Below are 19,809 nucleotides of genomic sequence, written 5' to 3' on the forward strand. Positions count from 1 at the left end.
GGTATTTACCAAATCGGTAAATACCGAATCCAGCAAGGGTGCAGGGGGTGTCACTTTGACACCCTCTAGCACCCCAAGTGCAGGCTTGTGTGCCATGTGGCACACATACATGCCCTAAGGGCATGTCTGTGTGTCACATGGCACAGGTGTGCATGCACAGATGTGCATGCACACCTGAATTCGGTATTTTACCACCCAATAGGATTGGGTGGTAAAATACCGACTCTTAAGGGCCTGTGGCACTCTGTGGAGTGCCACCTACATCTTGATTTACCGAATCTGTTAAATTACTGATTCGGTATTTTACAGAATCGGTAAATTTACAGATTCGGTAAATTTACTGATTCTGTAAAATAATGGCCCCTACATCTCGATCACCAATTACCGGTCGGTAACGGCCGAATTCGGTAATTGGCGACCTACATCTGGACCTTTGTCTCTAGAATGGAAGTCAAAAATCCATAGCTAAGCAAGGCAGCATGCTGTGGCCGAAGATGGCTGTACATCATCTGATAGCCATTGGATGATAAATACGACAAGAAGAGTAGCAAGAGATACAAGGGCAGATGTCAATTACACAAATAAATTGCCTGAATAAAGTGTATAAATAATTTACGTGCATCAAGTACGATGGTATATTCCTGAAAATTAAAGGCCAAATATACAACTATCTAGAACCCAAAAGTTGTAATTGGAATAATAAAAGAAGAAAATAAAGGAGACCAAGGGACATAAAGTCTGGAGGTCCTGGTGTGTGTATAAATATCCTCCTGACATTACCTCTGAGAATACGATCCACCACCAATCTAAGAGGTGAAGCTCGCTCAGTCTAACAATAAACAATAAACTGAAAATTGAACATGTTTTTATAAAAAGATTGTCCTGAAGAAGGTGGTGTCAATCAACTGTAGTCCACCGAAACGCCGCTTTGACAACTAGTTTTTATTATTTTGAAAATAATTATTATATGTAATTGAATGTTTTTTATATGCCTTGGAGCTTCATTTCAGTGCTTTGACTTTTACAGTGCTAATTTTGATAGAAAGCATAAAACAACAAGGTTCTTTGTGGCTCCCCACGTGTGACCAAACGTAGAGTATAAATAAGTACCAATTCAGGGAAATAGAAAGGTTTCCTCTGAGGTGCAAAGAGAATTCAATCAAGAGGCATAATTTATGAATTATTAACAGTTTTGTATGTATGTAAGCAATGTGTGGTATGTTAGTAGTGGGTAAAGCAAAGAGTTACAAGGGGGATGATATTTTGTTGCCAATGGAAAACCCCAGTTCCCTTTGTTGCGAAGTGTTACTCTCTCTTTTTTTGCGGTCTCGGGGAAGCCATTGGCTGTTGGCGGGAAAGCTCCCAGCAGGAGAAATTCAAATTTTGCACCCAGAGTAGGTTCCCTGTTGGCCACTTACTTTCTAGGCCTTCACTCCGTGAAGATTTCTACCTTCGGACTCAGTTGTTTTTTTAGCTCTGATTCTTCTGGCAGGCAAGGCAGCAGGCTGTAGCCAAAGAGAGCTCTGTGAAGTCAGATACCTTCTCTGCGAGGTCCTGATGAGTCGGAATTGCTGCTTTCATTGCTGCCGTACAAAAGGGGGTGGTGATGAACGGAGCATCTGAATCAATCAAACACTCACACCCAGTCGAAAGATCTGGGTTTAATCCATCACCGTTCTTTAGCCCACTCTGCCACCCCAGTTCAGACATGGCTATATGCAAATCAGTCTGACCCTGTGCCTCATGGGAACAGTCCAGCCCGAACTGCCAAGCCATGTCTTCCCTGGACCGGAAACAAGCTTCCGAGGACCGGTTTCTGGCATTCCAGCCGTCTTCAGCCCGGCTTGCTCGAATCCGTGGCAAAGTAAGCAAGGGACTCACGTCTGAGCATACCCTGCCACACTTATGGCGGCCAAAAGCGGTACAAAAGGGGGTGGTGATTGCTGCAGCAGGATTTTCAAACCCATTGAGTTGCTAATCTTTACCACTAGACCTGGAATCTATTTAAGAAAAGAGCCAGAAATCTTGTAGAGAAACAGAAGAACAGCAGGTACCTCTGCCCCAATGAATAAGCCTTTTGCCAACAAACTGTACATAAAGTGCCTGCGAGTCTTAAAGTCTTCTAACATTCAACCAAACTATCCATTTTGAATATTGTTCTGGGTTTCTGATTGCTGCAGTTCTTCAAGAAATGGCACATTTTGTCTACAGCCCAGTCATACTCTGGTCTTTAGAAAGCAGATCCTTTTACAATTTTAGGTCTGCAAAAGATCCTTGCTCTCTCTTAACAAGTTAATAAATTGATGTCTTCCATTCAATGGAGGACAGATTGCTGCTCGATGGTGGTGTGACGTGATTCACCGTGGGTAGTACCAAGAAGTTAACCTAGGTTGCTGCTTTGTTATTGTTATAATCTGTTTGCACAGCCATAGAAATTCACTCCTGTAATTGATCTAACTCAGTACCACTGACTAAAAACAAATGCAGGGATCCCACTAAAATAAAACTACCATCTTTTTACCGAAGCAGTGAGTATTGGCCTTTTTCAGAGAAAAGAATCACATATATGCAGTAAATGAGTTTGAATGTATATTATTCAGTTACCTACCAGAGAAAGAGCAGGAAACATACTACACGATCGCTACTCAGTACTGAACCAGTATCCCCAGCACGTGGCCACCCCAAGTACTGAGCCAATATCACTTTGCCTCCAGAACACATAATCAAAGCTCCATCCCCGGATGCCACCCCATAATACGCCTACCCATTATAGTGTACCCCCACTGACATAATCTCAACCAACTTCATGTATACACCACAACTCACCACACACACAGCAACAAACAGTAATAAACCTCTCCCTCTCAGCATGACCACACTAACCCCAGCAGAACCCAACAACCTCCCAGCACCATACTCATAGCAGCAGACCACAACCCTCTATTAAGGCACTGTACCGACAGGATTTTCGGACCAGATGGGATCAGCTCCTGAGAGCCCCTCTAACCCAGTCGGAACGTAACCACCTCCCTCCTCAGGACCATCTATCCAGGCACCTGGGTACCTACCTGAGGATGGGGAACTCGCAATATATAAGCTCATATCATCAGAAACACCACTAAATCTATAGGGATACTAAGAATACTCACTGATTACTAAGGACATCCATGCCCTACACCACACTCATACCTCATAGTCTCGCGACCTCATGGGTCCAGACTAATCTACCCTGGGGCAGTTCTGATTATCTACCATTACACACTGCTCACCATCAGTGCTCACTCGACACGCAATCCGGCGCGCCTACACACATGGGCCTGCAGTCCCAGTGCTCTCATTTATACCCGGTCTGCAATCCGGCAGACCTACACACCTCTCTACCTTAGGTGCTCTCACTTAGACACGGCCCGCAATCCGGCAGGCCTCCACACCGTCTCCTTCCGGTGCTCTCACTTACACACGGTCCGCAATCCGGCAGACCTAAACACTGACCACAATCAGTGCTCTCACTAACGCCACTTACCAATGACGACCACTTTCCTATGAATACCTTCAGCTCTCTGTCTCTCTATGTTGGGAAGTCTCTCTCTCTCTTCACTAAGGGCTCGCTACCACAATAATATTATGGGTCGGCCGAATTACTTAGTGTCAACAATTCCCTAGCTCAAGGGGTCCTTGTTCTCCCTATTTATTCAGACTTACCGGATCAGGGGCAGCATCTGTTCTGGCTGTAACATCTGACTAGAAGAAAAGGTTACCTATGCTCTGAAATAGAAGACACTGTTTGCAGGAGTCTCTCTATGTTGGGAAGTCTCTCTCCCTATTCACTAAGGGCTCACTACTACAATAATATTATGGGATGGAGTATAAACTTTATCCCTTAGTTGCAGGTCTCCTATCTCCCTAATTATTCACTATCACTTACCTGATCAGGGGTAACATCTGTTCAAACAGTAATACCTGACTAGGAGACCAGGTTACCTCCACTGTATGGGGACAAAAGATATACACCACACTAGTTCACTAAGAAATGGGGCTTCTTTATTATAACAATGATGAAGTACACATACATAAATCTATGGGGTCTCTATGACTAGCAGTAACTTTAACACACCGCTGAAAGAAAAGGATTAGACATACAATATAAGGTTATCTGCGGCGTAACAGACTTTTAACACACCGCTGAAAGAAAAGGATTAGACATACAATAGCCTAGGGAATAAGGACAAGATTAAGGTGTAATTGTAAAGGGGACTAGTTTAGACTACCTCACCTATTAGAAGGAAGATTTCTCTCTGACTCTGGTGGGATCAGGGCTCTCTCTCTGTCTCTGCCTCCGTCACCACAACACCACGCCTCTTGTTCAATTGCTCCAGCTGACAGCATTAGCTCCTCCATCTGCTTTGATGCTCTCTGCACTGCTCTCTCTCTCTCTTCAGCTTCAGCAATCATCTGCTTTCTTTCTCCATTCCAGAACTGCACTCTATTCTGCAGCTCCAGCAGACATCCTGCTCTCTCTCTCTACTCTGCAAGAACCAGACTGCTCTGACTCCAAGCTGAACTGACCTCCAAGCTGAACTGCACACAAGCTGGACTGAACACTCCTCCTCTCCTGCAGCTCGCTATTATGGATTCCTCTCTCCTCATGGAAATTTCCAACAGAGGGCTGCCTCCCACCAAATTCCTGTGCCAGCTCCAAGGCTTCCACGCAACCGCAGTGCGCATCCGCATGTTACGTCTGGGCCCAAGAGAAAAACACATTCCTCGGATAAGAAGCAGTCCTGACTGGTTTTCCTCTAGCAGACAACAGCTTTAACTATAAAATTTACCTTTACCCCTGAAGCCTCTCAGCTCCATCAAAATGGAGTCCCTCTAGTTCTGGGCCTGTACGCCTGAGAAGGATGAAATAACCCTTAGCTCTGTCAGAGTACCTACATAAACCATACCAATGTGTAATATAAAGTCAGGACCACAGGATCCAACCTCTACTATAAGCAAAAATGACAGGCCAAAGCCAATAGGCAATAGATGACTTCTTCTAGGTCTGGAAGAAAGGGCTTAAAAGGGCCAACACAAGCTAGGAATACGTATCCTAGATGTGAGCAAGATTAAAGTCTATATCACTGGCAACTAGGGCCAAAAAGCCTGTCTGTACAGGCACCCACGCCAACATGGCACAACCATCCCACAGAGTTAAACTACAATTCTCAGCAACTACGGCACCTTCACAATCAGCACTGCCAGCCCAACTGGTCATCTTCTCAACTGCACAATGCGGCAGCGGAGCACTGCAGTGTTATCCCTAATACTGCATCAATAGGACAGTAATACCACCCCTACCCTTATCATCACGTTAATTCAAATACAATATTCATATAGTACACAATCATGATGATTAATAGAGATATATTAACATTTCTTTGTATTCTTCATTGCAAATTTTGTGCAGGTCCATTAAGTGGGGGCCAAGAAAAATGGGAGTCCTAAAAGTGCAACTTTCCATTTTAATTGCCATAGGATCCTTGCTCTTCGCTATAGAAAAATGGCTGAACGGAATTTCACCAGATTTGGCACAAATTTAGTGCATTATTCAAGGATTATGCTTTTTCCTTTTCAGCAGTTTTAAAGAAATCAGTGTTTAAAAAGGTGCCAGGTTTGGGCATGATGGGGTTACATTTCGAGACATATCTGGACCCTTCAGTTGCAGAAGACACCTGGATCAGGATCTGTAGACCTCCATGGCCCCAAAATGGAAAAAGAAATACTTGCATTTGATTAGCAGAGAGAGCTTTTTCTCCCCTTGGCCATTTAGGTATCAGAAATCCAAAAACGGATCTGCGGTATCGAAAGATAATCGGCACCAGATCAGTATTGAACCAACATCAGGAAAAAAAAATTCAAACATCATCACAAGACGCAGGGTCGCGTTCTGAAACAAAAAATGTGAGAACACATGGCCTATGTGTGAGGGTCCCAAAGCGGCCCTCCTTGAAGTCAACAGGGGCGCCTCTAGGCTCATGGCGGCCCTGGGCAGGGAGCAGGTAGGGGGCCCGGAAGAGGGGGGAGCCCCCCCCCACACCCCCCCAGAGCTCAGGAAGGGGGTAAGGATGTTTGGAAGTGGAACAGAGCCGGAGTCTGCCAAATCCCTGCCACTGGGGCCACCATGTAAATATGTATCCATCCTCAGAGGATTATTATATTAAGGATTATATATTGGCATGGCGGCCCCTGGGGTTTGGCGGCCCTGTGCAGGTGCACAGCTTGCACATGCCTAAGGCCACCCCTGCAGTCAAACTGTGGAAAAAACAAGCATTTGCAATGCAATGGTCTCGGCATCATTAAAGGTAGAGCTATTGGCATTGCTCATGACATTTCTTTTTTTTTCTTTAAATCATAAATAAATGGCATTGTCATTTACATTGCCAATACACAGCACTCTGCACTCAACAGCACACACCACTCTGCACCTACACTCACTGCTCTGCACACTCACTACTCTGCACTCACTATTCTGCATTCTGCACACTCACTCTGCACTCACTACTCTGCACTCACTACTCTGCACTCACTATTCTGCATTCTGCACACTCACTCTGCACTCACTACTCTGCACTCAATTCTCTGCACTCTGTACTCACTACTCTGCACTCACTACTCTGCACTCTGCACTCACTGCTCTGCACTTTGCACACTCACTCTGCACTCACTACTCTGCACTCACTACTCACTACTCTGCACTCACTACTCACTACTCTGCACTCACTACTCACTACTCTGCACTCACTACTCACTACTCTGCACTCACTACTCACTACTCTGCACTCACTACTCACTACTCTGCACTCTGCACTCACTACTCTGCACTCACTACTCTGCACTCACTACTCACTACTCTGCACTCACTACTCTGCACTCACTACTCACTACTCTGCACTCACTACTCACTACTCTGCACTCACTACTCACTACTCTGCACTCACTACTCTGCACTCACTACTCTGCACTCACTACTCTGCACTCACTACTCTGCACTCACTACTCTGCATTCTGCACACTCACTCTGCACTCACTACTCTGCACTCACTACTCTGCACTCACTACTCTGCACTCACTATTATGCACTCTGCACTCACTACTCTGCACTCACTACTCTGCACTCTGCACTCACTATTCTGCACTTTGCACACTCTGCACTCACTACTCTGCACTGTAAGTTTACGTTTTAGGAGAGAATTATTCTGTCCTGCAAGTTCTTGAAAAACAGCAGTGTTTACAAAAGCTTGTCAGTGAAAAAGCGGTCCGTTTGTTGGTTATCATAGTTCTGTAGCCTGTGCTCCCAGCCAAAACCAGCCTAGCAACTCAGAGGTGAAAAACAAAGGAAGCCGACCACCTCCGACCCAGACAAAACAAGATAGGGACTCAAGCACTGGCACACACTAAACATAAAATCACACAGTGAGGGCATGCCAAGAGCTAGGCGAACCGGCGCGACTGCGAATTAGTTTACAAACCTAAAATCTGCCCACTTCATGACCCTATCGGTTCCCACAGAATGGCGCCTGCGTCCTATTTTCATGTCAAAAACAAATACTTCGCAATGTCACGCTTTTTGGCTCTCATTTTGAGGAGAATGCCCGACCTACTTTCGGATGTCGAACTGCACCGATGAGTCATGTCCCTTGCGGTAAAATAGATTAGGGAGCATTAGGGTCATGCGGGGCGCCATAGAGCTTTCATCACCGCCACAGAAACTCACCTAGGCTGGTTTAAATTGCTTTGCGCAATATACCACTCTGATCGGAGACCGGTAACACATCACTAGTGTCTCACCCAGGTTTCACGAAGCCTCAAATATTTGTGTCTCCTTGGAAACCGATACCTAAAATGAATGTTCTGTAAAGCCACCAGGTGGAGGGGGTGGGGATGGGCGTCAGTCAGGCAGCTATGCCTCTGAACAGAGCAGTGTCTGCTGACTTAGAGGGAAACGACTGGTTAAGCTGCGGCTGTGGTTATGTCCAATTTTAGTGTTTCTAATGTCGTAAAATGGCGTGCTGTCTTTACACACACAACAGCAGAGTGCATTTTACCCATAAAAAAGGCAGCTGCTCCCGAGGAGTGCTCAAGGCAAGAACTTCCCCAGAAGAGGAGAAAACGCCCTCAGTACAAGACAGTGAAGAGTGTTGGCAACACATAATCAAAGCGTGCAGCATTCCTGTAATAAACCATTCTTTGGCCTGCAGCCCCAACGGACTAACTAATTGATGCATTCATTTGTGAATAGCCTGTTATCTGCAACCCCTGTAATAGCGCTCATCGTGTGCACTTAACTTTCATTGCCACTCGTCGCGAGCTCACGTGCACTCTCGAGGGGGGTGGAGTAACTCCCACTGCCCCCGGAATTCCGCCGCAGCCGCACCGGAAGTCAGGCAAGGTCGCCTGTGACGGGGGCGGAACCGCGTCCGGACCGGAAGAGGAGGCATGCGGAGGAAATGCGTCGAGAGGCCCGGGGCTCCTGCGAGCGTGGAGAGCCCCGGGGCCGACAACAGGACGTTGCACACGTGTTGCGGGGCTCACTTGACCAAGAGGGAGTCCCGGGAAAGGAGCTACCAAGAGCCGCAGCGTCAACTCTCCCTGCCCGTGCAGAGAGCGGAGTCCCCCAGATTGCCACAGTAAGTTAAAGGGGAGGGGGGATAGGGGGGAGGGTGCACTTGTGTGTGTGTGTGTGTGTGCGCGCGTGTGTGTGTATGAGTGGGGGTATTCTGTATGTATGTGCGTGCGTGTGCGCTTCTGTGTGTGTTTCTATGTATGCGCATGCGTGTGTTGTGTGGGAGCTTCGCGCAGCGCTCGTATTTATGCGCGTGCCAGTTTAGAATCGCCTGCGCGCGGCCAGGAGTGTCTCCTGGGAAGCACACTCGCCGACAAAAGATCTCGGCGGAGACGCGCTTCCGCGCGGCTAGCCGAGACCTAAAAACCTTGTGATTTCTTCACCGAATTTGTGATTCTCTACAGGCAGGGAGCCTTTCTTTTCTCCCCGCCAGCAGTTTCATGGAGTAAGAACCCCTCCACATTAATTAAGTAATTTTAAAGGCTCTGCATATCCATCAATAATCCATTTGTGGGACTATTAGGGAAGCTGCATACCATGAGCCAAAATAAGGTTTTGTTTTAGGACTACAGTGGATCCGGGGTTCCAAATAAATGTGATTAAACTAATGAGCCATATTTATAAAGAATATGTATTACAAGAATAGCCTTAGCGTTCATAAAGTATTTGTGTGCAGTAATATATAGACTCGCACACATTTCTTCACATTGTAAAGGAAGTTGCCGTCAGATGCACTCCTTTTCTTCGCATGTCGAACCGGATGTTATTGTTCTAGATGGATCTATTGCCATGATCCCAAAGGTATGCAGAATCACTGTGTTTTCATGTTCCTGGAGTTTGCGTATAGCTAGAAAAAATGGCTCACACAATTTCCACTTCTGGATTTGAAATATCTTTGAAAAGACAAAGGGGCTGAAAGGGAAGAAATGCATTCATTTTCCAAAGGTTTCTTTAATTTCAGATGATAAAGCAACACCAGTAACTGAGCCTAAAGCATTCCCTCCGCAATGCAAACTCATTACAGCAGGTTTCTCAAGTGTCAAAATGTAAAAGGTGGAAGAAGACAACGACATTTTATTTCACAGACGCCAATCCATGTAATGTTCACAGAAGGCAACAACCTTATAACCCTGTTAACGCCGCAAAATCTCACATTTTCAGGAGCTCAGTGGATAAAGTGGGGGGTGGACTATATACACTTTAACCATGCTTCTACACTCAGAGGCAGATTTATCAAAGGTCTGCAGCGGCGCAAAACAGTGCGTAGTCTTGCAAGGCTTTTTATTTTGCAATGGAAAAGTTTTTTTGCGCCAGAAAACTGCCTTTCTCTGTGCAAATATCACTTTGCACTGCTTTGTGTTACTTTATTGCAAGTGGGCATAACTTGAACAACTAAACATAAGGACTCATAGTTTTTGACACAAATCCTGATCTACTACTCAAATATTCCACACGTTGGATATGTCATGCACTGTAGAGAACAAGTACAATGGGTGGAATGTTTCAGAATTGGTCTAGATATTGTTCTGGAAGGGAATGCCTTCAGCAAGCATATTGTGCCAGACAGTAAGCACACACCTCTGCATCATGGCTGTGAATCTCTCAAGAGAGCAGACCCAGTGGCCCACCCCCACTGTGCAACTCAGAAGGTCATGTGCAGCTGGGGAGTGGACGTCAGCAGAGGGTGGGCAGGGTGTGGCCAGAGGCCCTGCTCCCCACCCCCACTGCACACAGCCGATGTCTGAGCCCAGAAAGGGTCAGACAGACAAGGAGGGTGGGGCAAAGGACGTGCACATGACTAATCTGATAGCCACGGACAGTAGAGCACAGGGTCTGGCTGGAGGCCCACAGATGGTAGGGCACAGGATCTGGATGGAAGCCCACAGACGGTAGGGCACAGGATCTGGCTGGAGGCCAACAGACGGTATGGCACAGGATCTGGCTGGAGGCCCACAGTCGGTAGGGTACAGGGCCTTCTGGAGGCCAACAGACGGTAGGGCACAGGATCTGGCTGGAGGCCCACAGACGGTAGAGCACAGGGTCTGGCTGGAGGCCCACAGATGGTAGGGTACAGGATCTGGATGGAAAACCACAGACGGTAGGGCACAGAATCTGGCTGGAAGCCCACAGACGGTAGGGCACAGGATCTGGCTGGAGGCCAACAGACGGTAGGGCACAGGATCTGGCTGGAGGCCCACAGACGGTAGAGCACAGGATCTGGCTGGAGGCCCACAGCAGGTAGGGCACAGGATCTGGCTAGAGGCCCACAGACGGTAGGACACAGGATCTGGCTGGAAGCCCACAGACGGTAGGGCACAGGATCTGGCTGGAGGCCCACAGACAGTAGAGCACAGGTTAAGGCTGGAGGCCCACAGACGGTAGGGCACAGGATCTGGCCGGAGGCCCCCAGACGGTAGGGCACAGGATCTGGCTGGAGGCCACCAGACGATAGGGCACAGGATCTGACTGGAGGCCCACAGGCGATAGAGCACAGGATCTGGCTGGAGGCCCACAGACGGTAGAGCACAGGATCTGACTGGAGGCCCACAGACAGTAGAGCACAGGATCTGGCTGGAGGCCCACAGACGGTACAGCACAGGTTAAGGCTGGAGGCCCACAGACGTTAGAGCACAGGTTAAGGCTGGAGGCCCACAGATGCTAGGGCACAGGATCTGGCTGGAGGCCCCCAGATGATAAGGCACAGGCTGTGGCTGGAAGCCTCCAGACAGTAGGGCACATGATCTGGCTGGAGACCCACAGACGGTAGGGCACAGGATCTGGATGGAGGCCCACAGACAGTAGAGCACAGGATGAGGCTAGAGCCCCCCAGGCGATAGGGCACAGGATCTGGCAGGAGGCCCCCAGACAGTAGGGCACAAGATTTGGCTAGAGGCCCATAGACGGTAGGGCACAGGATCTGGCTGGAAGCCAGGCCCTGCACCCAACCCCAACTGTGCAAGTCTTTGGATCTCATGCTGGCAGTGCACAGCCAAAGACTGACCATGGAGCGTGGGTATACAGAGCCTAGACAGAGGCCAAGCAGTGCAGCTAATTCCAGATCGGCTGCCCACAAATGTGAGGTGCTTGGCCTGGGTGGAGGCCAGACCTGCAACCCACCCTGCTGTGTACAGCCAAAGGCCATGCATGGTAAGGGTCAAAAGCATGGCTTGCCAGGCTCTGCGGGCATCACTTTCTGTGCACTGCCAAAGGGCGTGCACAGCGGAGTTCCGACATTGGTGATGATGATGATGTTGGCTTCTGGCATTGGGCCTGGAGATAGTGCCTCAGGGCTGCTGCCATCTCAGTTGCCTGACAGCGGTTGTTGCTACTTTTGGGTGGGCTTATCAGGAGGCCCCCTGCTGGGTTAGTTATGCTTTCTGGGCATGTCCGGGCCATTAAAGAAGGTTGAGGTTGCTATCCGCCATGGCTATGGGGCAACGTCTGGAGTGGGACCCGCTTCCTGGGTATGTCCAGCCTTCCATATTGGGTGCTACTGCTATCAGATGTATGGAGACCAGAACTTTACAAGAAGTCTCCATTAGAACATTTTGTACTTAGATAATTCGCTGATATAGGTTTCAGAGTGGGCTGGAGGGGCACATACATCGAGTAGTTATGTTATGGGGATAGTGTGCCAATGTGGTACACAATTTATTCCCACTACATGCTTAAAGTGATTGCACTTTTATCGAACAAGTAGTAATTATTTTCAAAATTTAGAAGACGACTGATACCAATATAAGGGAAATAGGTCTACTAAGCTGGATAATAAAAAGCCAAAACAATGACAAAAAAAAGAAACATTCTTACCCCAGAGGAAATGCAACTATGTTTCAGGAGACTCGCCTAAATTCCGGAATGCAATTTGCCCATTCCTCGATGTAATAGTTGTTTGACCTGGCCCTCCCGGCTGAGTCATCCCCAAACCTTTAACTTTGCATTATAGCCTGTGCAGTCTTGCTTTTTAAATGTGGTAAAAAATCTACCCTTTGCCAGGCATAAATCTACTTTTTTAATACATATGTCACACCTATGGATAGGCCCCCAACAGACCAGAGGGTGGGGTGCAGTGTGTTTAAAAAGTTGGACATGTACTTTTAAGTTTTACATGTCCTAGTAGTGAAAATCTCCTAAATTTGATTATCACCACTGCAAGTCCTACTTATCTCATTGGATAACTTAGGGGGCATTTCATTTGGATTTAGACCTGCCGGGAGGGAAACGGCTTCTCAAACACCTCGTCCCTCTTCACCTTGTGACAAACAGAGCCGTGAGGGCAACGGCAGCTGTCCCCTACACGCCGGACCCGATGCAGCAGCGAACTCCATCTCCCAGCTGCCCCAGGGGTCCGGCGTGGCACCCGTGACTACAACGATGCGCCCGGAGGCGCTTTAAGGCGGAGGAACGCCTCCCGCCCCGCGGGACGCGCCGGGCTAAGCCCGGGAAAAGGGCGGGCCGTCCGGGGCAGGACGAGGCAGGGCTGGGCCACCCCCCTGACATTTGGAGATATTTTCCCCAATTACCTGACACTCAAATGCTCAGACTTTCTTCACTGGTTTTATATTTTTCTTTTTAATGTTATTGGGCTCTTTGTACCCCTCGATCAGCCATAGCTTGTCCCAATTGACCGAAATTGAACGGCTAGGGACCACACTCTTTATTATCTTTTATCGAGACTGATGCAACGTGCATTCATTCCCACGCATAGTACTGTTCCCCTCCCTATCTTTTTGCATCTAATCAATTTAGACCAAATATAGAGAAAATTGTTTCTAACCCTACGTCACGTCCGGTGACAAGGCAGCTAGCTGCTTCTACCCAACCTCTCCCTACCCTCACAGCCATAGATAAAAAGCTCCAAAAAACGATAGGCGTCGTCTCTACTGCTATTAAGAATACCGAGAGGGGCCTTTCGTTAACTCCTGTGATAATTCCGCATCAGGTAGATGGTGCTCCGCAGGAGGCCACTCTAAATCCCTTAGAGAGTACCTCCAATCCTTATGTCCTTTGCAGAATTACCTTGTGCGCAGCAGGTCTTAGATGCTAGCGCACCTATCATTGACCAGCCCCAAGATCCCAACCCTGTGATGAGGAAGGTTGTAAGGCACAGTAAGAAGACCAGGACCTAGAAAACTGTACGCAAACAGGCTATCAAAGTAGTTTCTACCACGGTTGGCCTGTTGCTAGATCCTGGACTGGCTAAAACTACCCCAGGGCCACCACTTTGGGCTACTCATATGATCATTGACCTCCAGGCCCATATGGAGCAGCTGATAACTTCCCATTTCAAGATACTGTCCTCCAGGATAGATCGGCTAGCGACCCTCATTAACAACAAGGGTGCGGGAAAAGCACAGGCTCTTGGCACACCGGGGAACCTGGAAGATAGTGCCGGTCCTGCACCAGTAAGACTTCTGCCTCGTATGCCAGGCAGGGGCATTGTATCCCCCCGGTCACTCCACCAAATCCCCAGACTCGGGGTGTAGTTAAGAATCCTACAAAAAAACTCTGCTAATATTGGACCACCCAGGAGCACCAAGATGCCATCTGCGGTGTCGGTGGGCTCGATTGGCACCCCTGCTCCCCCCCAGGTTACCCCAAGGCAGCAATGTACTACCAGTAGCAGCCAACCCTCCCTACCTACTAAATCACATGCACCTAGCCAACCGAAACCCCCTCCCTGTCAACAATTACCCCCAGAAGCAGCTCCCTTTGTGGTGGTACTCACAGGTGTTCCACCCCTAGACAATGGTCGAGGGGAATCCTATTCAGCATTGAAAAACAGGGTTATCCATTGGCTGAATAGGCATAGACCACTGATGGGACAGGCCCAGGGGGAAGTTATGTTTGTATGTAGGGTTAATTGGTTGGGAACTAGACCCAAAGATATTGAGGGGGATTGTATCCTTGTCAACTTTAGGGACCCAGCTGCGGCCAAACAAATTTTGGATAGTGGCGACTGGGTAACCCCGGGCCCGGTCAACACTCGCCACCTGAGTTACTTCTACAGTACCTACCAGGGGCAGACACGGTGTGAACACCAATCCCCTCCCCCCTATGGTTTTTGTGCCCACCAATTTAGCATTCCCTTGGGTAACCGCTACAGGGCTCTGAGTAGCGTGGAATGACTATCGCCATCCCGGGAATTGTCAACCTTGGCACACACCCTGAGGATAGTATGATTGTGGGAGGTGACTGTAGGGATGCTGAGTCTCCCCAAAGCCAATTATGCATTTCCCCTGGACCCGCTATTATACTATCAACAGAACACTTGATGCCTGAGGATAGTGTGATTGTGGGAGGTGATTGTAGGGCTGCTGAGTCCCCCCCAAGGTCAAACGTGCATTTCCCCTGGACCTGCTACTTTACCATCAACAGAACAACTGATGCCCCGCCCCTCATTGATAGGATCTTGGAACGTGGCTGGGTTGGGGACAAAGCTACAAAACCCAGAATGGGGGGAGTTGGTGGACACCTTTGACCTATGCCTCTTTCAAGAGACCTGGTTCTTGTCCCCCCCTGTTAGGGCCGGCTTTGCAACACCATGAAGCGACATCCCAGGGGCTAAGGGGCAGACCATTGGGCGGGTTGTGCACGTGGGTGGCGGTTCACTTGGGGTGCGCAGTAAAGGTAATACCCACCAAATGTCTAGTCATCCTGTGCACCACACTCACATTTGGTGAGGGGTTGGTTTTGGCGGTGCTAAATATCTATTTGCGCCCAGCCCCCATCCAGAAGGCCCTATCTACTCTGGAGGCCCTGGAGGTCCTATTAGCTTCTTTACCCCATTCTTACCATATCATCATTGGGGCAGATTTTAATTGCCATTACGAGCCATTAAGTGGGATCCCTTCTGTCACTTCTGATGAGGATTAAGTTTTCTCTATCCCAGAGTGCACTATGTATGCCGCAAAGCACCCGACACTGTTGGCACTCGCAATTAATAGGTTGGTCGTCACCTTTTCCCTAAGAGCCTGTAACGGAAGAGTTTCCCCCAATGTACCAGGTGACTGTACTTTTAACAGGCCTGGGAAAAGTACGACCATTGACTATATTCTTGTAGATGTGGGCTTTTGGGCACGTCTTAGAAAATTCACTGTAGTACCTAGGGTCGATAGTGACCACAATTTACTCCAACTTGAACTAGGGCACACTTTGGGGAACTATTCACGAACCGAAGATCCTGTGTCTACACCCCCTCCTAACCTTATACAGACATCGGGAGGTAGGCGAGATAGGTGGGAGACGGTCGCACAAGCCCCTGACAAGGTAGCAGAGATTTATAACCATGTAGCAGGGGCACTCGAGGCTGTTAGCAAGCTTGGGGAATGTGAATTTGAGTCCTCCCACTTCTTGGCTCTACAGGCCACCCATACCTCGTTATTTAAACTACTAGTTTACTACTTTGTAACATCTCCTAGTGGAAGGGGGAAGCCAGTTATGCATTCCCGCTGGTTTAACCACAGTTGCAGGGAGGCTAAATCCTCCCTGATTAAGAAGGTGAAACATGGCACTATGATGTCTATCAGAAATGCTCGCCTATAAAAGATTAATTTATGCGGCCAGGGCAGAATGGAATGCTGATAACTGGAAGAAAATCAGAGTAGCCCTAGAGGCCCGTGACTTTAGGTCATTTTGGAACCTGGTCCCTGGTGGCTCGGCCACTGGCGCCTCTGCCATCGTTCCTAATCTCAGCGAGGTGGTGTGGCTTGCCCACTTAGGCCCCTCTACACATTAGACCACCCGAGGGTACTGGCGTCCCTCTGTGCGGCCGTAGCAATCTCTGATCCAACTGTCATGCTGGGTAGGGCCGTTGATGGATATCCCATCACGATCACGGAAACTAAGGCAGAAATTAGGAGTCTCACACCTGGAAAGGCCCCTGGGCTGGATAAAATACCTGGGGACCTGTATCGGGCTGAGGAAGAGGTATGGGCACCCTATATCTGTACTTTTTTTAATGCCATCATGAAGGGTATGGATATTCCACCTACCTGGCTAGGTGCTGAATTAAGGGTTCTCCCCTGGACCCGGCCAATTACCGGCCGATAAGTCTCATTGACGTCCTCCAGAAGCTTTTCGCCAGAGTCCTCCTGACCAGGTTACAGTGTTGGATGGACGACAATAACTTCCTGACCTCTCTGCAGGCCGGGTTCAGGGCGGGGGTGTCGACGATAGACCAGCTTTTTAGACTCCAGCTGGTCTATTGGAAGACTGTTATTCTGGGGGGCGGTAGCCTGTACCTGATATTTGTGGACTTTAGGTCGGCTTTCGACCTGGTCCAGAGGGACAAGCTTTGGGTCATCCTTACCGAGATGGGCGCACCAGCTTATTTGTGCGAGCTCTTCATGCGGCTGCATACAGGCACGTACGCATGGGTGAGGTTTGGGAAGGGGGGGTTTAACTTCCCCTTTCCCAGTTGAAAAGGGAGTAAGGCAAGGTTGTGTACTCGTGCCTACTCTCTTTTCCTTATTCATCAATGGCCTTATTGCTCACCTATTCAGGGTGAACAACCTGGACTCCCCTACACTAGCTGGCAGGAAAATTCCGGCGCTAATGTTCGCCGACGATACCCTCCTATTGTCTAAAACTCTGGGGGGTATCCAGCGCACATTGGAAGCATTTTCCAGTTTTGTAAATTGAGGAACTTGGAAATCAACTTCGCCAAAACAAAATATATGGTGTATAATTCGCTAAACTCCAACTACCCTCACCCACACCTGGAGGGAATGGCCCTTGATAGAGTCTCAACTTTTGACTATTTGGGGGTTACCCTTAATGACAAAATGAACTGGGGTTCACAGATTGCTAAAGCCATTCTGAAACTTGCCCAGTCATCAGGTGGGATTTTAAAAGTCCATAGTGATTCCCCTCTTAAAGCTACGGGACCCCCTCTAGAAATTTATAAGGTGCAGGCTAGAGGTGGTGCACTCTACGGTGCTGAACTCTGGGGCCATGCAACTGTGTCCCCTCTCTCCCTCACCGAGAATAGTTTTATTAGACGCTTTTTGCGTCTTCCACAGAGCACTCCCCTCGTTCCCCTGAGGTTGGACCTAGTTTTGGCGCCAATACATGAGGTTGTCTCAAACCGTCCCCTGCTATACTGGAGACGGCTTTGGGCGACCCCGGAACTCAAGAGCTATAGGGAAGATTTGCGGGACTTGTTAGCCAGAGGGGGTGTGGGTAGGATCCCTTGGCTGAAGTATATCCACAGTTGCGTATAGAACCTGGGCAGGGGGGACCTGTGGTGCCTCCCAGAGGAGGCTTGTGCTTTGCTTTCTAGAAAAGCCCCGAGTATAGAGCTGAGAGAACATGACAGGGCTCTTCTATTATCAAACCCGTCCTTGGGCAGGCTCACCAACACCTTTCTTGAGATTAAGTCCCTCTCTTCCTTTGAAAGATTCCTAGACCAAATCCAGCCACCCTTGGCTAAAAAACTTTACCTCCAGTTTAGGCACGGCACACTCCCTTTAAGGGAAACCACCAACAAGTGGTCAATAACTCTAACCCCTGCAAGTTCATGCCCAGGATGCGAGGTCAGCAGAGAGACAGATCTTCACGTACTGCTCTTCTGCCCCTCTTACTCTAGGGTAAGAACCAAACGGGTACTTCAGTGTTGTCGGTCTAGAGGCATAAGGGATTATAGAGAGGCCTTTAGATTCTATAAATCAGATACGTCCTTTATGTTCGTTCTCGCCACTTCAAAATTTCTTTTGTCAATGTGGTTTAGAAGGTGTGCAATATTAAAGGGTCTAAATGAGTGATAACATGGGCGGCCCCCCTTTATTTATACTCTTTGGAAGGTTCGACTGTAACTTGCCTAGTGTTAGTGACACCAATGCTTGCTTATGAATTCAGCACTGTGGTTTTAGAAGGTTTTTTACCAATTTTAAAAATTATTAATTTATTTGATTTATTTGTATATAGCACTGTGTTGTATATGATGTGATATTATGTATTCATATGGTTTTTAACCGATAATAAAAGCTTTAGACTGACTGACTGATAACTTAGGGGCACCTTATTACATTTTAACACCGTGCCCACGCTCCATCACGGTTGGCCTGAACTTGTGACTTTGTCCCAGTCTGGAGTAACCAGATAACCACAGATGGAACTGTTTTAATTAGTGTGGGATTTTTCTTGCATTGTTTTCACTTTATTACTGTTTGAAGTGTTGTACAAGTACTTTACACGCTGCCTCTAGGTAAGCCGGACTGCTTTTGTGGCAAGCTAATAGAGGGCAAAGCACACGTTAATGTGGGATTTTGCTTGTGTTTCAACCTGACAGGAATTGTGAGTGCTGCTTGAATAGGAGTTTACCCCCTTAACCAGTAACCCAATTTCCTACATTGCTGTTCAGAGGTGAGATTAGGGCTTTTGGGGTGTGTGTGCAGTGCCATACAATGTGTTTGTATAACACTAAAATCCCAAATAAATATTTTGATACCAATTCAATTATTTTTTAAATTCTGCTTGATAGGTTCTTTTGCTTTTTCCCAAATTTACCCTCCTTCGACCAGGCCGTCTGTGATCATACCTGCAGAAATGGAATTTGAGCTCATCAATTTGGAGAACTACACTATGGTTGACCTCAAGCAGTTCTGTAAGTAAAGGGGACTTCCAACCAGAAAAGGCACAAAAATGTTGCAGCTATAGAAAGCTATGAGAGCGTGGGCGGAAGCCCACAAGTTGCGGACAGCAACAGATGACTAGGATGGGAAGGATGATATGGAGAAGCAAGAGCAGGATCTGGATGCCAGTCCTGAGATGTAGCATTCAGGGGAAGGGGATAGCTTTGCTCCTGAATTGCCTCTCCCTGCCAGAGCAGAGAACAGTGTGTGTTCACAAGGCCTGCCCCCAGAGAAGCCGGCAGATAGGAACACTGAAAGGGAGTTTAGGCTGGAGATGGCTAAACTCAAGATCGACAAAAAGAAACTGGCCATGGAGGAAAAACTGGTCCTGGAGTGGCTGCCTCATGAAGGAAGCAGTGTAGTGCAGTTCCTATATTCCCAATAGGCTCTGCGCATTGGAATAATATATCCTCTAGATGTGACGTAGGACTTGTGTCTACTAGGCCTCTGGCGAATATATTAGACTTAATTGTGAGTGGCAGCTAGCTCAGAGGTCACTAGAAACGTTCTCGAATTCACAAGAAGGGATTAGTTTCTGACAACCGCATAAACATGACAACTTTGTTTCCC

At 48.0% G+C, this 19,809-nt stretch overlaps 1 protein-coding gene across 1 annotated transcript in view; it reads right to left on the reverse strand.

The window, feature by feature from the left end:
• LOC147701180 (myosin light chain kinase family member 4-like) overlaps positions 1-19,809 on the reverse strand; it is a 303,279-nt gene that overhangs the window by 118,955 nt on the left and 164,515 nt on the right. The window contains exon 5 of the mRNA XM_086929935.1: positions 2,789-2,802. Coding sequence (XP_086786061.1) covers positions 2,789-2,802 — 14 coding nt within the window. The remainder of the gene's footprint in view (positions 1-2,788; positions 2,803-19,809) is intronic.

The sequence above is a fragment of the Lissotriton vulgaris genome, chromosome 7, assembly GCF_964263255.1.
Source record: "Lissotriton vulgaris chromosome 7, aLisVul1.2, whole genome shotgun sequence".
NCBI lineage: Eukaryota > Metazoa > Chordata > Amphibia > Caudata > Salamandridae > Lissotriton > Lissotriton vulgaris.